The sequence below is a fragment of the Barbus barbus genome, assembly GCF_936440315.1.
Source record: "Barbus barbus genome assembly, chromosome: 15".
NCBI lineage: Eukaryota > Metazoa > Chordata > Actinopteri > Cypriniformes > Cyprinidae > Barbus > Barbus barbus.
In genome coordinates this window covers 4245998-4264976 of record NC_136743.1, presented here as the reverse complement: position 1 = coordinate 4264976, position 18979 = coordinate 4245998, and the positions used below count along the sequence as shown (strand labels likewise).

Genomic DNA, 18979 nt, shown 5'->3' with positions numbered 1-18979 from the left:
GTAAATATTACTGACTGACGTTTCATAGACGTTCAGTTGTTAGGCATATGCTTTCAAATTTCTTGTCATTTGTATTTTCACCTAAATTAGCCTACTATATATTACTTGTGCAGTCACAATTCTATAATGGTTCAATTTACTCAGGCCGATGATGACATTTGTTTTTTGTATGACATTAAAATTATTTTTAGAATAATTGCACATAAATAGGTTAAGCAAAATATAGCCTACATGGTACAGTACAAATGTATTTTGTTAACTAAATTTTGTTGGAGATATGCAAACAAAAAATAATAGCTAAAAAAAAAAGATCAAAGAGCAAAGGCGGCGCTGAAAACGTATAAAACAAGGCCAATTTTTTTTTTTTTTAAAAAGTAGAAAAACTCATTGAATTACAAGGCTTGAAAACAATGAACTATTGCAGATTTTAATTACATTATTGTCAGGTATGAAACTCCGGCCCTGTCTGGAGCACAAAACCATAAGTCGCTCAGGTATATTTATAGCAATAGCCAAAAATACACTGTATGGGTCAAAATTATAGATTTTTATTTTATGCCAAAAATCATTAGGATATTAAGTAAAGATCATGTTACATGAAGATATTTTGTCAATTTCCGTAAATATATCAAAACCTAATTTTTGATTAGTAATATACATTGCTAAGAACTTCATTTGGACAACTTTAAAGGCGATTTTCTTAAATTATTAATTTATTAATTTTTTGCACCCTCATATTCCAGATTTTCAAATAGTTGTATCTCAGATTGTCCTATCCTAACAAACCATACATCCATTATTCAGTTTTCAGACGATGTATAAATCTCAATTGCGAAACATTGAGCCATGTGACTCCACTCATTACTTATCATCACATGACACTACTTGTTTATTTACTGCGTTTTTTATCGCTCAACCAAACTGAGTCTGCTATTCCGTTTTCGCCTCTGATTGGATTAGCTTGCTGTCAGTCAATCTTGTACCGCCCCTGTAATGGCAGCACGGAAGGTTGAATCTACTGTAAATAATCGATGAGGAAGATCATCTTTCTGTATCAAGTATGCCTTTATTTACATATATTTGTCATTATATACATATGTTCATCAAATATACATTTGTTTATACTGACGATAGGTTGACGGTTGTGGCAGAAATGTGATAAAACGCTAAAGTTGTAAAGTTCAGCAGTCTCATTATAATATTTAAGTAGGCCTATTACAAATATGATTTATAATTTAGTCTGTAATCATGGTGATCCTAATATTTTTGTAATTTGGGCTGTGCATTTCCCTACCTGCAGACACATAAAACTGGCCACAACACAATATTACTCCAGTATATTATTAGTTTTATTTTATGATACAAATACGTTTAGAATTAAATTGGTAAAAGTATGGGATGTTTTTTTTTTATAACATTGCTTCCTATACCATCATAAACTGTTTAATGTTTTACGGTTTGCTGTTTTATTGTTGACTTTATTCTTTTAGTGCAACCTTGTTTTTTCCCTTTGCTTTTGCAGGCATAATGTTGACTTTATGAATCATCCACACTAACACATGCAGCCTACCATGAGTACAGTGGGAGAAAATCAGCTGCAGAGGATAATCAGAGATTTGCATGGTAAAATCACACACTCAGTGTGATGTATTTGCATGTGCACTCATCAGTCTCCTGACACTGTGATTGGACAATAACTTGTTTTAGCTTATACCAGAGACACTGCAAAATCTCCCCATATATTCTGAATGCTCTGTTATCACAGCACATGAAATGTAGTCATATCTAGGTTTTCAGCAAGCATGTATCTCCGTGTGTAGTTATAGTTGTGATCTTTGAAATTTGATCCTCTGGTGTTGAATATTCAGTATTAATATTTGTGACATACAGTTAATTACTGAAGATCTAGAAAACCTAGAAATATAAACATAAACTTATGATTTCCAGATCTTCATAAGTCACGGAGATCCTAAAATGTTTTGAAATTTGGAAACTGGTTGTACCCAACTCTAAAATGTCAAATATCAAGTCCTTTTTTAGGAGACTGTACAAATAATATGTTTGAATCTATATTGCACTACTTACCTTTTAAACACCCTGCTGGAGCTCAGATTCAAATATGTTTGTGCAGATGCAGTTTCTGAGTTGAGCAAAGAACATTGTGATACTGGCGAACCCATCACCGATGACAGCTCTAGCCTTCACAAGTTCTGCTATAAACTGGAGTACCTACTGCAGGTACGGCACAGTCTTTAAGGCCGTTTTACATTTAATGCTTGAGTTTTCTTTGTTCATCAGGAACTCTTTCTTGAAGTTATACCGGCCAGCAAAGAAATGTCCACAGAATTGTAACAGTTGTCATTCACAAAGTTCTATACATCCTTGCCTTTTGTGTCTTCACTGATTTGATTTAAATATTATCTATCAATAAGAGTACAGTATATAGTGCACATTTGATTAATTTAAAAAGGGTCCAATTATTTGGGGGAGGAAAAAAACAAAACATAAAATTGCTCATTTAATGCATTTATTATGGGCCAGTGGACCTAATTAATTTCATTATTATTATTTTTTTAAACTAATTGGTTAAATACATATTAATTTAATCTTAATTTGACATTTATTTTGACTTAATTGAGTTTTTAGTATTATTTAAATACTGTTATAGTATTTATCAATATTTTGAATGAACAAAATATTTTTGATAAGTACTTTTGTCATTATTATTATATACAGTAGCTTTAACTCATTTTTATTTCAGTTTGAGTTTTAGTGATTTTACTACTTGATTTAGTTCAGTTAGTTGCCAAGGCAGCATTTTTCTTTTTTTAATTTAAAGTTTTTCATGTAATATTTATATCTGTTTTTTCAGTTTTACCCAAAATAGTTATAGTACAACTGCAATATATATAAATTCTTCTGATTTCTGCTCACAATCATAAAAAAAAGTAAAAAAAAAAAAGTTTCTAATAGAACTAGTTGTAATTTTACAAGTAGAATATCCTGTGAAAATGACCAGTGTTACCAACATGTAACTAATTAACTAGTTTCTTGTTGTTTAACATTAATATGATGGTGACCTGGATCTCTGCATTCATATTTAACCAGACATCATGCTTAGAGCGACTGCTTTGAGATTAACCTGTTGACCCTTATGTCCAGTTTGACCAGAAAGAGAGGACCACATTTCTGGGCAGCAGGAAAGACTACTGGGACTATTTCTGTGACTGCTTGGCCAAGATTAAAGGAGCTAATGACGGCATTCGCTTTGTCAAATCAATCCCCGAGGTAATCCACTGCATGCGCCCAAAACTCTGCTATAAAACTCATCTCCTCAGCCAGTGCGTGTTAGGCTCCTTCTCATTTCTCTTTTGCACTTTCATGTTGCTGGTTTTCTGACGTATTTTTTATTTTTTTTACATCCGTTTTTTATCTGCACCTCTCTGGTGGGTTTGAAGCAGGAAGCAGTGACACTCAGCCTCAGGTTGGTTATGTGTTATAGGTATTCAACTAGCAGTAGAGACTCTGACGAAGATAATTGTACATTATACAGACAGACATGTTATTCCTTTAACAAGGCAGGTGATGTTTAGTGCTGTTTGCTAAAACGTGAATAACTACCATTTCTCATACTGTGGGAGACGAACCACTAAGCTAAAATATGAAACTTTTTTGAGTTTAATTTTATGAAGTATTAAATAAACTATTAAGCTTTAGTATTAAACTTTAAGTATCAAATTTTGCCTTGCATCTTATCCTGCATCATTTGTGCTACTGACATAGTACTTTAAATTCTGTAGCTTGTTGAAGATAGATGTGTGCTATTACTTTTTTAATTGACTATACTTGACTTTTCACATTGAAGGAAGGACCTGAGAGAATATTATAGAGGAGAGCTGTTTTGACTTGGATCTTAACCAGAAAGAAACACCCTAAAAGCCACCAAGCAATCACCCACAACATGCAGATTATAGATGATCAAAGGTGTTCATTCTCTTTGTGTACTGTTCCCGATATAATCAGTTTAAAACATTAACTTGTATTACTCAGATTATAATTTAATTATTATTAGGGCAACCTTTTTTTCTCATTTCAAGTACAACTTTTACTAATGCACACAAAACGTCTTCAGAATTCATTTGTTGCTGAAACGCAGCATTTTGTGAGTCTCGAATCCAGAACAAATCCAGAAATCCAGCGTCAGCTGTAGTGTAACGTTCCATCTGGTGTCCTTATGCTCTTTGGTCACCCACTGTAATCCTCCATCTGCTGTCCCACTGACAGACATTGTTTGTGTTTAGATTGGCATACCTTCTTGTACAGTATTTTACAGCATGCACTGTGTACTACACTAGGTACAGTATTCAGATTTACTGTATACATGGAATACAGAAATATCATATTATAGTATTTGCCAAAATGTACAGCATAAAACCAGATCGCACTGCATTGAATACTGTATCCCATGATGCAGTGCACTCAGCTTCACCTTCATAATCAGTGTGCCAAATCAACAGAACAGAATCAAAATCTTTTCTTGATTCATTATTTGAACAGACTGCCATCGGTTTGATGGTTTTATGCAAAAAAGGAATAAAAATGCAAAATAATGAATTTTAACATGAACTATTATGTAGTGATGTTTATGTTTAAGCAGATAATCTGCACACTGACCTTTGAACTAAATTATACTGTTTCCTTTGAAAGCTCAAAAATGATTGTCAGTCATTTCTAGCTGTTTTGTGATGTTCATACACGGAATGTCATCGTTATGCAACATGTTATCTCATTCCAATATCATAAGAATCTTATGTGTTTTTCAGATGTGATCAACAAAATGAGAAGCTGTAGTGTTGTGGTCAAACAGAAACTTGTGTAATTTATACAAAGTTAACCAGAACATACAGTATTTCATGCTCGGGTCTCATTTCAAAACATGCATATAATCCTTATTAAATGCAAGGCCTTTTTGTTTACTTTGTGTGATTTAGCTGAAGACATCATTAGGGAAAGGACGGGCTTTCATTCGCTACTGTTTGGTGCACCAAAGGCTGGCAGACACTCTTCAGCAATGTCTTATGAACTACAAAACCACATGGTAATATATTTTTAAAAAACATCTTACTGCGAACTTGCACAGGATGTTTGATGCATTGCTCCAAATGCGTAGCTTTTCTAAAGTAGAAAAATCATTTGTATTTTCAGTTTCTAGTAAAATGTGTATGATTCGACATGAACTTAAATACTAAAAATGTATACTAGCAGTAGTTGCAAAGGCACTATTTCTCATTTTAATTTAGTTGAACTTGATGTACCACAATAACTCAAATTAAAACTGAAACAAACATATAAAGAATAAATATTTAAAAAGCAAAAAATACAAATATAATAAAAAAAGTTATTAAACTGTTACCTAAAATTTAAATTAAAACAATAAATCTAAAAACTAATTCAAAATATGATTAAAAACTATGAAAAACTACTACTACTAAAATAACACTGATGTGATGCACGAATGCCTCAGACTTACAATCAGACATGTAAACAACCATTTTGATGGAAAGTGCAACCACATTTGTCTTTAAAATGTGGTCCAAATGTCACACGAGAACAAGGTGTATGCATGAAAAGAGTTGCATGCTCTGCTAGCCAACTTTAGAAGGTTTAGATTTCAGCAAATTAGTCTACAATTAATTGCAAATAATACATTTTTAACAGTAATTGGTATCTATTTTGTTTTTGCACATGACACAACATAGTCATTTTAATAGAGAATGTTAATGCATTAATACAAAGCTACTCTTTTTTTAACAGACCTGAAAGTGTTGATTCAGTGTGATCCACACATTACTTTCTCTTCCTCTCTCCGCTTTCACTTCTCTGCAACAAGAAACTTGTTGTCTCAAAGTAGCATGCATGTAATGCCAGCGATTTGTATTATAACACTTACAACACAGTTATCCAAATTCCAGTGTTTTTTGTTATATTACAAAAGCAAAGCTAAATTTAAATTTAGAAATGCACAGGGTATAACATCTCTCAGAAACAAGCATTCTTGTTTACAAGTGGTCAATGATTTTTGTTTGTTATTCACAGTGAGTGGTATTATGAACGCAGTCCCTTCCTGAAGTCCCATCTGAACACTGATATCATCAACCACCTGTATGAACTCAATGAGGTCCAGTTTGATGTAGCATCCCGAGGTCACGACCTTGACTCTGACTGGCCAACTTTTGCAAGGTAATTCATGAGAATTCATCCCACGCGTGTTACAATAGTAAAGTCCCTATTGCAACACATTGAGACTGTAAGACGTTTAAACAGTTGTATTTTGCAGATTTAATAGCAACATTACAGCATATATAAGTTGTTGTTTTTTAATCTTAAACATTTTAAAAAGCGTATTGGGCATTGTGAATGAACTAATGTTAGCAAAACAAATGACATGGTTTTTATGTGCACATCACACATACAGAAAGACTCTGGGATCAGCTGTCTCACCCGCCCATGTGTGGAAACCACCCAGTCGCTGCTCCAGTGTCAACAGTCTGGTTAGCAGTTATTCACAGGTTTGGTAACACATTAGAAACACCTTAGACTTTAGAAACATCATTAAAATGATCTCTTCTGTTTATATCCTTATTATCTCTGGTTCTTCTGTACCTGATATGTAATATTCATAAATTCAGATTGGCAGATGTATCAGTTAATTTATTCGTTCCGTGTTTCTTTTTCTAGCTTTAAAAAGTAATGTTCCATTATTGCGTTACCCCAAAAAAGTACCTAACTCTCCACTATAGAGCAGTGTTATTTCATTATTATTTATATACTATGATAGTATCTATTAATATTTTGTATAGGTTTTATATGTGTGTGTGTGTGTATATATATATATATATATATATATATATATATATATATATATATATATATATATATATATATATATATATATATATATATATATATATATATATATATATATATATATATATATATATATATATATATATATATATATAATTTACATTTTTACGTTTTAATTTTTATATTGTTTTAATGGTTTTGTTTTATACTTTTTGCCTATTTTCCTTTGTTTGTACCACCAATCTAATTTGCAATTTAATACCACAATACCAGTATTTTGATATGTCAGTATTAGGACTGGGCGGTATATCGAGTTTGTACGATATATGGATATATTTTTTATAAGCGATACGGTATAAAGCAATGCCGTTAATATCGATATACAGTAGTTTGATACGAGCACATCTGAAAAAATATCTAGGGAGGACACAGACTGAACTGCTGCGAAGTGCATAATACAATTTGTTCTAAACATGTGACAAGCTTTATATGAAGGGCTTTAAAAAACTTGTAAGATAGTAGCCTATAGTTTATAGTTTCAGTTTAAAGCGGCCCGCACTTGCTCCGTCAGATGCAGAAAGGCTGCGTTTGAGGCTGACAGAGATGCTACTCGCGCTGTTCAATGTGTTTGAGATGTGCTGTTTTCCTTAATGCATAACTTACATTTCACAGGTATATTTTCCATCTATAAGTGTTAGAAAGCAATGGAAATATTTCCATTTTGCTGTCAGAAGTGCATGAGCTTTTGCTTTGCGATTCTCGGCTAAACTTCACAGACTTCATTTGGAACGAGTGCCCCACGCACCAAACAGACAGAGCGCAATGAAATAAGTGCAATAACTCTGACTGAAATATACATTTTGCTGAAATATTTGTAGTTGGACAATAAATGTGACATATGTAGAATTTTAAACCTACAAGTAAGTGTATTTGTATGATAGCACTAACTGTAAAGTGTAATGGGGTAATTAAAATAGCCTTTTTTAACTCAATTAGTCTGTGCTTTTTTATTATATTAATTTTTAGTTTAGTAAATTTAACTTCTGCTTTAAGAGCATTATTTTTGTTTTTAGATTGCAATGTTACAATGTTAGAATGTAATGTGATTTTAACTCTTTTTTGCACATAATATATGCCTACATGCTGCTTACATTCACTTTATTTGTTTAATGCACATGCAAAATACCGAGATATATACCGTATACCGCAAATCAGCAAAAAAATACCAAGATATACATTTTTGCTCTTATCGCCCAGCCCTAGTCAGTATTGACAAATAGACCAATGTGAGTGAATGCATTTTGTTTTCTTTCTTTCTTTTTTTTTTTAGATTTGTTTACCTAATGCAATGCAGTCACATAGTTGCTGTCAATGAATTTCAATCTCTTTTCCCTCATGCAGCAAGCTCAAGAGTTTCTTCCAGGCCAAGATTTTGGCTCTAGTCTTCTAGGTGATCTGGGGGAATTAGGTGAGTTGTCCTGTAGTGCTTCTGAGGACCTGCGCATTGAGCTCGACCAGTCAGAGTTGAGACAACAAGAGCTCCAAGAGAAGATCAGGCAACTCACCAGTGAAGCAGCTGATCTAAAGGCCGTGGTCAAAGACCTACAGGGGCAACTCTTGGCTCAAGGTCCTAATCAAGAGAAAGATCAGGAGGTGGTGAAAGCTGTTAAAGAGTGCACAGATCGCCTCCATACCACCACAGAGGGTCTGGAGGCTCTACGGACATCAGGACGCAACCTAGAAACCAAACTGAGCATTGCGGAGAACAGAAACATGGAGTTGCTAACAAAACTCGACGGAGCTCTGAGCGAAAAAGGACAGCAGGCTGTCAACTACTGCGACTCGGCCTGGAAGATCCAAGAGCTCCTGACCAAGCTAAAGGAGGCTGAGGAAGAGAGGATTGAGTGTAAACGAGAAAGCGAAGATCGGGCGAGACTAGCTGAGCGACTTGCCCAGGAGCTGAAGCTTCAGGAAGAGAAAGTAAAGGAAATGGAAAACAAACTGGACACTTGTAGAGTGTCTGACGACAAAGAACTAACAACCGCAATGCAGCTGGCTGATGAGCTGCAGATGACCATCAACCGTCTTCAAGGAACACTTTCTCTGAAGGAGCGGGAAACAGGGAACCTACGGACTCAGCTGCAGGACATGCAGAGAGCACTGGAGACCAAGGACGGTCAACTGGAGGAGCACAAGAAAAGGATAGAAGAGGAGCTACAACATAAAAGCGTGCTTGAAGAACAACTAAATGCAAAGGTGACTGAGTTGTCCTCCGTTGCCCAAAAGATTCAGCAACTGGAGAATCTCAACCAGCGGTTGACCTCAGAGAGTCAGAGTTTCCAAACGCAAGCCAAGAAACTGGAAGAGTACAAGAACCAGTGCACAAGTTTAATGGAGATCAATGCCAAGCTGATCCAAACGGTGAAGAGAAATGAAGAGAGCAGCAAGGAGCTGGTGCAAGCCAAGAACGCTGTAGAGAGAGAACTGATTACCACACAGGCTTCTGAGAAGCAACTGATAACCAGATTAGAGTCAGCTGGACTGACAGTGGAGAACCAAAATCTTGAGGAGTGCATACAGAACAGCCAGGCGAACAACAAGGAAGCCAAAATCGAACAACTTGGAGAGAATAGTATATTAAGCCTGGAAGAACTAAATGAGAGACCTGCAGTCCCCCGCGAGAACAAGAAGGTGACTTCTAGTCACTTTCGGGAGGCTAATGAATCCTCAAGAACTGATAATGGAGAATCCACTTCTAGGTTGGCTCTGACTGAGGCCCAACTTGAACTCAACATGAAGGAGGTTTCTAGACTCCAGGAAGAGGTCATAGAGCTCCGGTCGCAGCTATTGGTGAGCTCAGAGGAGAAAATAAAGATACAGGCTCTGCAGGAAGTGACGGAAGCTTCCAGAGAAGATCTCCGGGCTCAGGCAGAGCAACTAAAGTCCCAGGTGGAGGAGCTAAACCGTAGGCATGTGGAGGAACTGCTATGTTGCAGAGAAAGAGAGGACGCTCTGGTAAAGGAGAGGGATATGGAGACCCATGTGCGGGCAGAAATCCAAACGAACCTGTCTGCTGTGAGGGAAGAGCTTTACATGTTGAAGACGCAGAACAGCACGCTTGCACTTGAGAACGGAGAGGCTTTTGAGGCCTTACACAGGGCCAACACTGAGACAGCAGAGCTTGGGGTTCACGTTTGCATGCTGACAGGACAGAACGAGGAGGCTCAGTTGCGATGGGAAGAGCTTTCTACCAAACTGCAGGAGCTACAGATGGAGGCGCATTCAATGGAGGCCTTGAGAAAAGATCATGCAAGACTCCAAGAGCAGCTAAAGCAGACTGGAGGACTCCCAGAAGCCATGCAGAAGTTGCAGGAGAGACTTGAACAAGTGGAAGAAGAAGCCGAAAGTGTCCAAGAGATCCGACAAAGGGAAGTGGACACACTGAGGTCCCAGTTGAGCGATGAAGCTGTGCACCATCAAAATCAAGTGCAGGTAATTGAAGTAAAAACTCTCATAGGTTGGTTGGTTTTGTTCTGTTTTGTTCAGACTGTTTATGGATGTCTTTCTGAAGGGTCTGAATGAGGAACTGAATGCATTAAGGAAGAGGCTGGAGAATGAAGTAGAGAAAGTCTCAAGCCTCGAGTCCAAAGTTTTGGAGCTTGAGGTATCTTGATCTTATTACCATAGATGGCTGTTGAGGCCAATTCACATTACTTGCCTTTTCATTACCTAAGATGAATGATAAACACCAACCTGTGAATGAATCAAATCTACCCTATATTGATGCATTGAATAGTTTGCTACAATTCTGTTAAAACTGTTAAACAACCTAGTTTTGGGGCTGGTCATGTGGAACATGCTTTATCGTTCCACTGTGCTGCTTTTTAATAGTTTTTGTATGCAAATATGCTTTAGATGGATGTCTTTGAGACATTTGGACATGTTGCTCTGCTTTTTTAGCATCTCAAATCATAATGATATTGACATTTTTGTTTTAAGTATTAAGCATGTTAGACTCTAAAGTAAATGTCGAGGTGGTTAAAGATCGCCAACCCTAATTATTTAGATCAGTAGTCTTTTAAATGCACTTTTAAATGCAGGAAAATCAACACATTTTTGCATCCTTGTGTTTTTGTTTAAAAGTCTGTCAACAGTGATTACAGTCAGATGATCGAAAAGAAAAATGCCCTCATTGATGATTCTGAAACTGTAATCAATCAGAAAGAGGAACAGATAAAAAGCCTTAGAGTGGACATAACAAGGTAAGAGATTTCTCTACTGCTTTAGAGCTGGTCCATACATTAAAAATGCAGTACTAAAATGCAGTAGTCACTTTCTACTAGGTGTTTTGAATATCTGTTGGCCTGATTCTTATTTTTTGTCAGAGCTGAGGAGGAACTGGCTTTTACTCAGCAGTCCTGTAATGAACTGGGTGTAAACTTAAGCAGAAGTGCGATGGAGAAACAAGATATTGAACTGAAGATGTCTTCTGAGATAGATGACCTTTATCGTACCAAAAATAATCTGGAGGAGAGGCTCATTGAGCTCATAAGGTGACTTATATACAGTAGTTACCTACCATGGTTTTCCACTTTTCTAACACATCAGAATACAGTATATGTTCCCTACAACCCAAAGAAATGCATTTGAAAATTCCTGTATCTGTTAAATTGTTGCAACCAGTTCTTCATAGAACTCTGGCACCCCCTGTAGGGACAAAGATGCTTTATGGCAGAAGTCTGATGCACTGGAGTTTGAACAGAAACTGAGAGCTGAGGAACAGACAGACAGAGACGTCACATACTGTCTGAGCTGCCGCAACCACTTCACTTGGATGCTACACAAGCATAGCTGCAGGTCAGGGGTAAAACTTTAAGGGGAAATTGCATTTTTGGTAAATGATGTACTTCCTGCGTTCGGTAGGCAATGGAGTATTTACATTTATGCATTTAGCAGACGCTTTTATCCAAAGCGACTTACATTGCATTCAAGTTACAGTTTTTACATTTTATCAGCTCTTGCTTTCCCTGGGAATCGAACCCATGACCTTGGCGTTGCTAGCGCCACACTGTACTATTTGAGCTACAGGGAAGCTATTTAGAACTTTTTTACCCTTGAAATTGCCAGTGACGGGTCATTTTGTCCAGGCTGTGTTTGATATGGTGTTTTTTTAATAAATATAATGTTAAATTTATGATTTAAGGTAAATGGACAAGGCCTTCATAAGGGTTTCATCTGATTTTTGTAGTGACAGTTGTTAGTTACTATTGTAAACATTCAATATACTTATCCCACCCCTAACTTGCTCTGATTGGTAAATCATCCGTCTGATTTGAGCTGCTTGTATTTAACTACAAAACACATTGTTGTAACATAATATTGGCAAATAGTGGTAATATACTATTTTAAAAGTTATTACAAATTTTGTGGTCTATTTGCTGTTTTTAATTGTTGTTGTATGTAGACATAAAAGCATAATATTATTAGCCTATATCATTCAAAAATAAATATAGCTACACAACACTACCCTATAGATTTTTTAATGATTTTGAAAGATATCTCTTATGCTCACTAAGGCTACATTTATTTGGTCAAAAATACAGATAATACTATAATATTGAGAAATATTATTACAATTTAACAATCATTTTCTATTTTAAAAACATTGTGTAATGCAAAGCTGAATTTTCAGTCTTTAGTGTCACGTGATCCTTCATAAATAAACTTAATATTTTCGTGGAAACTGATACATTTTCTTTTTCAGGATTTTTTATGAACAAGCAGTTAAAAAAAAATAGCATTCATTTGAAATTTTAATTTTTTGTAAAATTCTAGATGCCTTTACTCCCAATAGACATTTAAACAGTCATGTATATTTGTATTTTCTATGCTTTGAACAGGTTCTGTGGTCGCCCATTTTGTTATTACTGCCTTGTTCATGATACAAGTGTCCACCAGGGCGGCAGCAATATGCGCTGTTGTAAGGACTGCTTTAATCAGCGCAGTTCTGGACAAGGGGACCTGGGCAGTCCTTTACGTTCAGCCCACAGCCCAATATCAAGCCCCACACGAACGAGCACACCTGGTGTCCCAGGTAAGGCGTTACAGAAGGCATAACAAACATACTTTGCAACCATTAAGGGTTTTATGTGATTTAATATTGACTGTGAATCGATTGTAAATGCCTTAAATGTAAAATGAAAATGCATACTGGTTGAATATGATCTGATCTTTCTTTAGATAATGGGTTATAATTCTTTGTGTAATGTGAATGATGTCCTCACAGGGGCACTGAAGTCCCCTCGGCCTGATGACACAGCATATGCCATCATCACAGAAGAGGAAGTGAACTGTGTCCATGGCAGCGACTCCTTATACTACACTGCTGTGCAGCCCTCAGAGACACAACAGCTGTGAGACACACACACACACACACCTGTCATGTTAGCCCAGATTGTTTGCACTAAACACAACGTGCTGAATTTTTGCTGAAGTAAGAAGTACAATTAAATTTGCTCCTGCTGAGCTGAACTCAGTTTCATTATTGGATTTATTTTCATTCATCAAATCTAACATGAACACATGGTGCCTGCCAGTGTATCTTAATGTACTGCTAAGTAAACATAATATCTAAACTTGCTGGCTTTGTTTCAGTTTCATTTGTGTCACTTGCTATGATGTGCACTCGTCTTTAGTCTCGGGTTAAATAAGGATACGACAGGAAATTACATGTAAGTGCATATATGTCTGCAGAAGCAGCAGTGACATCACCAGCACAGAAGATTCAGACGAGCTGATTGGCTCCGTTCAAGACGCTGAGATCTGCCTGCTAAAATCTGGAGAGATGACGTGAGTCACACAACACTCATGATGGGTCCTGATTACCTTATGATATTTGCACAATTATTATTATTATTATTGGTGCAAAATAAATAAATAAATCTAGTGTTCCCATGACAGTGAATGAGTGAATTATTATTATTATTAAATAAAATCAAGTATTGAACAAAATCTATTATTATTATTAATATTAAATAAAATAAATCTGTTATTGCAATATTTTGTCATTCCTATTAATGTAAGACAAACAGTGATCAAGAAGGATCCTGGTGCCCTTATGATTTTTGCAAAACTATTGTCAATAATAATAATTATTATTATTAATATTAATGTTGTTGTAGTGGCAAAAAAAAATAAAAAAGAATATGGTATTGCAATATTTTATCATTTCCATGAACGTGATTGAGACACAATGCTCTTGATGGATCTTCATGTGCTTATGCTTTCTCAAATGTATTTTTATTATTATTATTTGTTATTATTTTTTATTTATTATCATGTGTTTATTATGTATTATAATCATGAATATTATTATTATTATTATTATTGCAAAATAAATTAAAATACACATGGTATTGCACTGTTTATTAATTCCCACGACCGTTAGTTACTCACAACTCTCATGATGGATTCTGATGGCCTTTTTGATTTTTGCAAAATTATTGTTAATAATAATAATAATAATTAGATTTTATTACAATCTTACGATCTCTGATTTATCTAATCATCCTACTACTTGTCCGCTCGATCCTATTCCATCTCATCTCCTTCAAGCCATTTCTCCTGCAGTTGTACCTGCACTCACTCACATCATTAATACATCCCGGGGTGGTGATGGCGCAGTGGATAAGACGCATGCCTTTGGTGTGAGAGACCCGGGTTCGAATCCACTGTGAGACACCAATGTGTCCCTGAGCAAGACACTTAACCGCTAGCTGCTCCAGAGGCGTGCGACCTCTGACATATATAGCAATTGTAAGTCGCTTTGGATAAAAGCGTCAGCTAAATGAGTAAATGTAAATGTAAATGTAAATCCCTTCAGACTGGTGTTTTTCCCTCAGCATTTAGACAGGCTCGTATAACCCCACTACTTAAGAAACCCACCCTTAACCCATCTCTTTCAGAGAACTACAGACCGGTTTCTCTTCTTCCTTTCATTGCAAAAACACTTTAACAAGCTGTGTTCAACCAAGTCTGTACCATTCTCACACAGAACAACCTCCTCGACAGTAACCAGTCTGGTTTCAGAAGTGGACATTCAACCGAGACTGCCTTGCTCTCAGTTGTTGAAGCCCTAAGACTAGCAAGAGCGGATTCCAAATCTTCATTACTTATCTTGCTGGATCTGTCCACTTCTTTTGACACTGTTAACCACCGGATCCTCCTGTCAACCCTATTGGCAAAGGGCATCTCAGGAACCGCACTCCAGTGGTTTGAGTCTTACTTATCAGATAGGTCCTTCAAGGTATCTTGGAGAGGTGAGGTGGCCAAGTCACAACATCTAACTACTGGGGTGCCTCAGGGCTCAGTTCTTGGACCACTTCTCTTCTCTGTCTACATGGCATCACTAGGTTCTGTCATTCAGAAACATGGCTTTGCATATCACTGCTATGTTGATGGCACTCAACACTACCTCTCATTCCGTCCTGATGATCCGACGATAGCTGCTCACATCTCAGCTTGTCTAACAGACATTTCTTGCTGGATGAAGGACCACCTTCAACTCAACCTTGCCAAGACAGAACGCTGTCAAGCTTGCCAAGACAGAACGCATAAAATTCAAACCATTAATGTTTGCCTACAAAACCACCCCTGGCTCTGCACCCCTTTACCTAAATTCATTACTTCAGACTTATGTACCCTCTAGAAGCTTACGTTCTGCAAATGAACGTTGCTTTATTGTGCCATCCCAAAGAGGCAAAAATCACTTTCACTGACTTTTTCATTAAATGTTCCCTCCTGGTGGAATGACCTGCCCAACACATTCTGATCAGCTGAATCCTTAGTCATCTTCAAGAATCGGCTAAAAACACATCTCTTCCATCTTTATTTGACCCTCTAACTCTAGTACTCTTTTTTTTCTAATTCTATTCTACAAAAAACTAACACTAGCTTTTCTCATTTTTTTGTATTTTATCTATTTGTTTTCTTTTTATTTATTATACAATTAACAAAAGCAAAAAAGGCCTCTAACACTAGCTTGCTGCATTCTTTTTCTATAAAAAAACCTTGCTACGTATACTGCATTAAGCTAACTGAGACTTGTTATAGCACTTGCATATCATTGCTCTTTTGTTGATTTTGATTGCTTCCATTGTCCTCATTTGTAAGTCGCTTTGGATAGAAGCGTCTGCTAAATGACTAAATGTAAATATTATTATTGTAGCAATAAAATAAAATAAATCCAGAATGGCAATATGTATTTATTCCCATTTATTTATTCACCATTGTCTTTGGTTTCACAGGCTGTCTGTGCCGTTCAGTGTGGAGGACGTGGTTCAGTTTGGCGATAAGTCCAGAGAGCTCTTCATCAGGTCCAGCTGTTACAGTGTCATTCTCATAACCGCTGCACATCCGGGTCTTACGATCAGCTGGGTCTTCTCCTCCGAACCCAAGAGCATCGCCTTCAGCGTGGTCTACAGAGAGAACCTAGATACGCCTCCAGAACAGGCCATGGTAACATACGGCACTGTCACGCTTACAGCCTTTGCCATACATTTATCAGCATCTGCAAATTTCTATATTATAAAAGAATGCTGAAACTGTTTTTAACACTGATAATAATCAGAAGTGTTTCTTGAGCAGCAGATCATTAGAATGATTTCTGAAGGATCATGTGACACTGAAAATGATGATAACGATGCTGTAAATTCAGCTTTGAGAACAAAAATATATTACAATAGAAAACACTTACTTTAAATTGTAATAATATTTCACAATTTTACTGTATTTTTGATCAAATAAATGCAGCCTTTGCTCTATAACACGTCAAAGCATTGATAAGAAGATGGTGATGATGTCCGGACAGCCTTAGTGTAATGATGAATGGATCCTCAAATCAGTTTTTTTTTTTCTTTCAGGTTCTGATCCCTCTGACAAGATGTAACTCTCATAAAGAAACAATTCAGGGTCAGCTGAAGGTCAGAAACTCTGGAGAATATACTCTTATCTTCGACAACTCCTTCTCAAGGTTCGTACTGAGATCAGTTAATTCCTCCAGCAGATCTTCTGTCGTTATCTCTTAAACTCTGTTCATGTTTTGTTGGTCTTCCTGTTTGCAGGTTCCTCTCGAAGAAAGTCCAGTACAAACTGAGTATAGAGAAGCCAGAGGTCTGCAATGGAAGTGATTGTTCTTCATAGGAAATAGAATCACGCACACTTGTGTCTGTACCAGGTCCTGCGATGGCTTGTCCAGGAATATGGCTGTTTATCAAGACCTACTTGTAATGCTGCTTTCAAAGATTTACATGGTGAATCTCACAAAACATGTCTAAATCCCACAATCAAATGACAGAAATGAGAAATTATACTTTATAATGAAATAAAGTACATTTTAAGACATTATTTTCTTCATAAATCCCTTATCCTATTTCATGCAAAAATCAAATAACATATTTACAAGTAAATAACATTTTTACATCTAATGAAAAAAAAAAAAAAGGAAACAAAACATCCAGATGCATTACATTAATGAGAATTTGAGGGAGAAATGTGTGGATTTCTCCCAAACTTCATTTTCCTTTTGCAAAATAATAGTTTCTTATTTTTGTTAATTTGATTTTGGGGTGAAATATGACCTGGACATATTGTGGGATTCACTCTCTATGTACTTCAAAAGCTACATTCCTCTTATTCTGCTCTTTATTCATAACCATTTATGAATGATTTTAATACACTCTTGCCAAACTCTAATAGCCAGAATGGTACAATATCTCTGACATACTTATCAAGGTAATGAACAGCCAAAAAGACAGTACTCAATGAAGGAAAGCCCCCTGAAATGTGCTGTGGTCAGTAGATAGATGAAGGTTTTTATAACATTATGCACTACAGAAGAGCTTTAATACTGTGTTTTTTAATGAAATTAGTCGTATAGATAAGAAGGAAATGCTTAATCTTCATCAGGTTACTCACATACAGGGACATCAATCTGTTTCTTTAACATTTTTATTCCATATATCTAATATCCATATAGTCTAACAGATGGGAAAAAGTCAGGAATTTTAAATTGACATAAATAGAAAATAATTATAAATAATCGAAATATAGGAAACTAATCTATTTTCTTATGAGATTGTATAGTGTATCTCTCATAATACGGGCATGGTAGATCTTTTTCAAAGCTTCATAAGTCAGCTATGACTTCTTTTCAGACATATAATCTGTATTCTGAAGGGACGAGTACACAGTAATAAGAGGAAACTCCATTTCCTGGCCGGCTTGTTTATTTTCAACCACAAAATGCTTTTTCATTCGGCTGACACCAGGGAAACATTTATAAGCAATAACTCCGTGACTGTGTTTTTTGCATAAATAAGATTGGCGGTGCAATAACAGATAACTCCAGCCTGAAGAAGGTGGACATTGTAAATGGCACTTTTTGTAATGGCTTAATTTGAATAATAAGCATTGATTCTTCACTGTTGCACTTTCTGAATGTGTTTCAGAGGCTGAAGACAGCACTTGATCAGAGTACTGTAGCAGTATTTTTTATGTGCAGTTACTGTAAAGGGTTGTGATATAACAGTAATGTTATATTACAACTAGGTTGAAGTGGATCTGAATTAAAACAACTTGGTGGCATGACTCTAATTTTGACCCAGTGTACTGTGTATCTATTAATTTTTTCCCCCTCAGGCCTACAATTGATATCTAATTGTTTAAATTCAACTTACCGTATCTGAGGCATTCAATGATAACAGAAACCAGTTTTGTCTTTCAGTTGACCAAACACACACACACACACACACACACACACAAACACTGACAGTAATACACATACAATGGAGGGTATACCTTGATATATTATGTTAGTAATATTTATATAATATTATATCATTATTAATGCTTTAAATTAGCTTAAATTTTAGAATGTTTTAAATTTTTTAGATCTATTTCTATTTATTTTATATTTTTAATTTTAGTAATTTTAATACTTGAACAAATATTATTTTTATATCAATATTTTTAAACAATATTTCAAATTAGTTTTTATTTTTGTATTTTCTGCTTTCAAATTTATTGGAGTTAAAGCCTTAGTAATTTTGTTGTG

The 18979-nt window shown here is 35.8% G+C and overlaps 1 protein-coding gene across 3 annotated transcripts; it reads left to right on the top strand.

The window, feature by feature from the left end:
• The first annotated feature begins 945 nt into the window (after positions 1-945).
• Positions 946-18528, top strand: LOC306881744 (FYVE and coiled-coil domain-containing protein 1-like). Of its 3 annotated transcripts, XM_079435988.1 has the most exons (18): positions 946-1058; positions 1523-1623; positions 2132-2238; positions 3163-3288; positions 4992-5098; positions 6097-6240; positions 6476-6569; positions 8269-10359; positions 10439-10531; positions 11011-11129; positions 11253-11420; positions 11581-11724; positions 12768-12961; positions 13154-13280; positions 13621-13716; positions 16173-16383; positions 16788-16897; positions 16989-18528. In XM_079435988.1, the coding sequence occupies exons 2-18, from the start codon at positions 1560-1562 to the stop codon at positions 17065-17067; spliced, it is 4074 nt and encodes a 1357-aa protein (XP_079292114.1). In that variant the 5' UTR covers positions 946-1058; positions 1523-1559; the 3' UTR covers positions 17068-18528. The 3 variants fall into 3 exon arrangements, with proteins under 3 accessions (XP_079292114.1, XP_079292115.1, XP_079292116.1); XM_079435989.1 differs by lacking the exon at positions 4992-5098; XM_079435990.1 differs by lacking the exons at positions 13621-13716; positions 16173-16383; positions 16788-16897; positions 16989-18528 and having other exon boundaries at positions 13108-13181.
• The last annotated feature ends 451 nt before the right edge of the window (positions 18529-18979 follow it).

Coding starts and splice junctions, on each gene's coding strand:
- LOC306881744 (XM_079435988.1), top strand. CDS start 1,560: ATGCAGCCTACCATGAGTACAGTGGGAGAAAATCAGCTGCAGAGGATA. Junction 6,570..8,268: donor TGGTTAGCAGTTATTCACAG/GTTTGGTAACAC, acceptor TCCCTCATGCAG/CAAGCTCAAGAGTTTCTTCC. Junction 16,898..16,988: donor TTCGACAACTCCTTCTCAAG/GTTCGTACTGAG, acceptor TCCTGTTTGCAG/GTTCCTCTCGAAGAAAGTCC.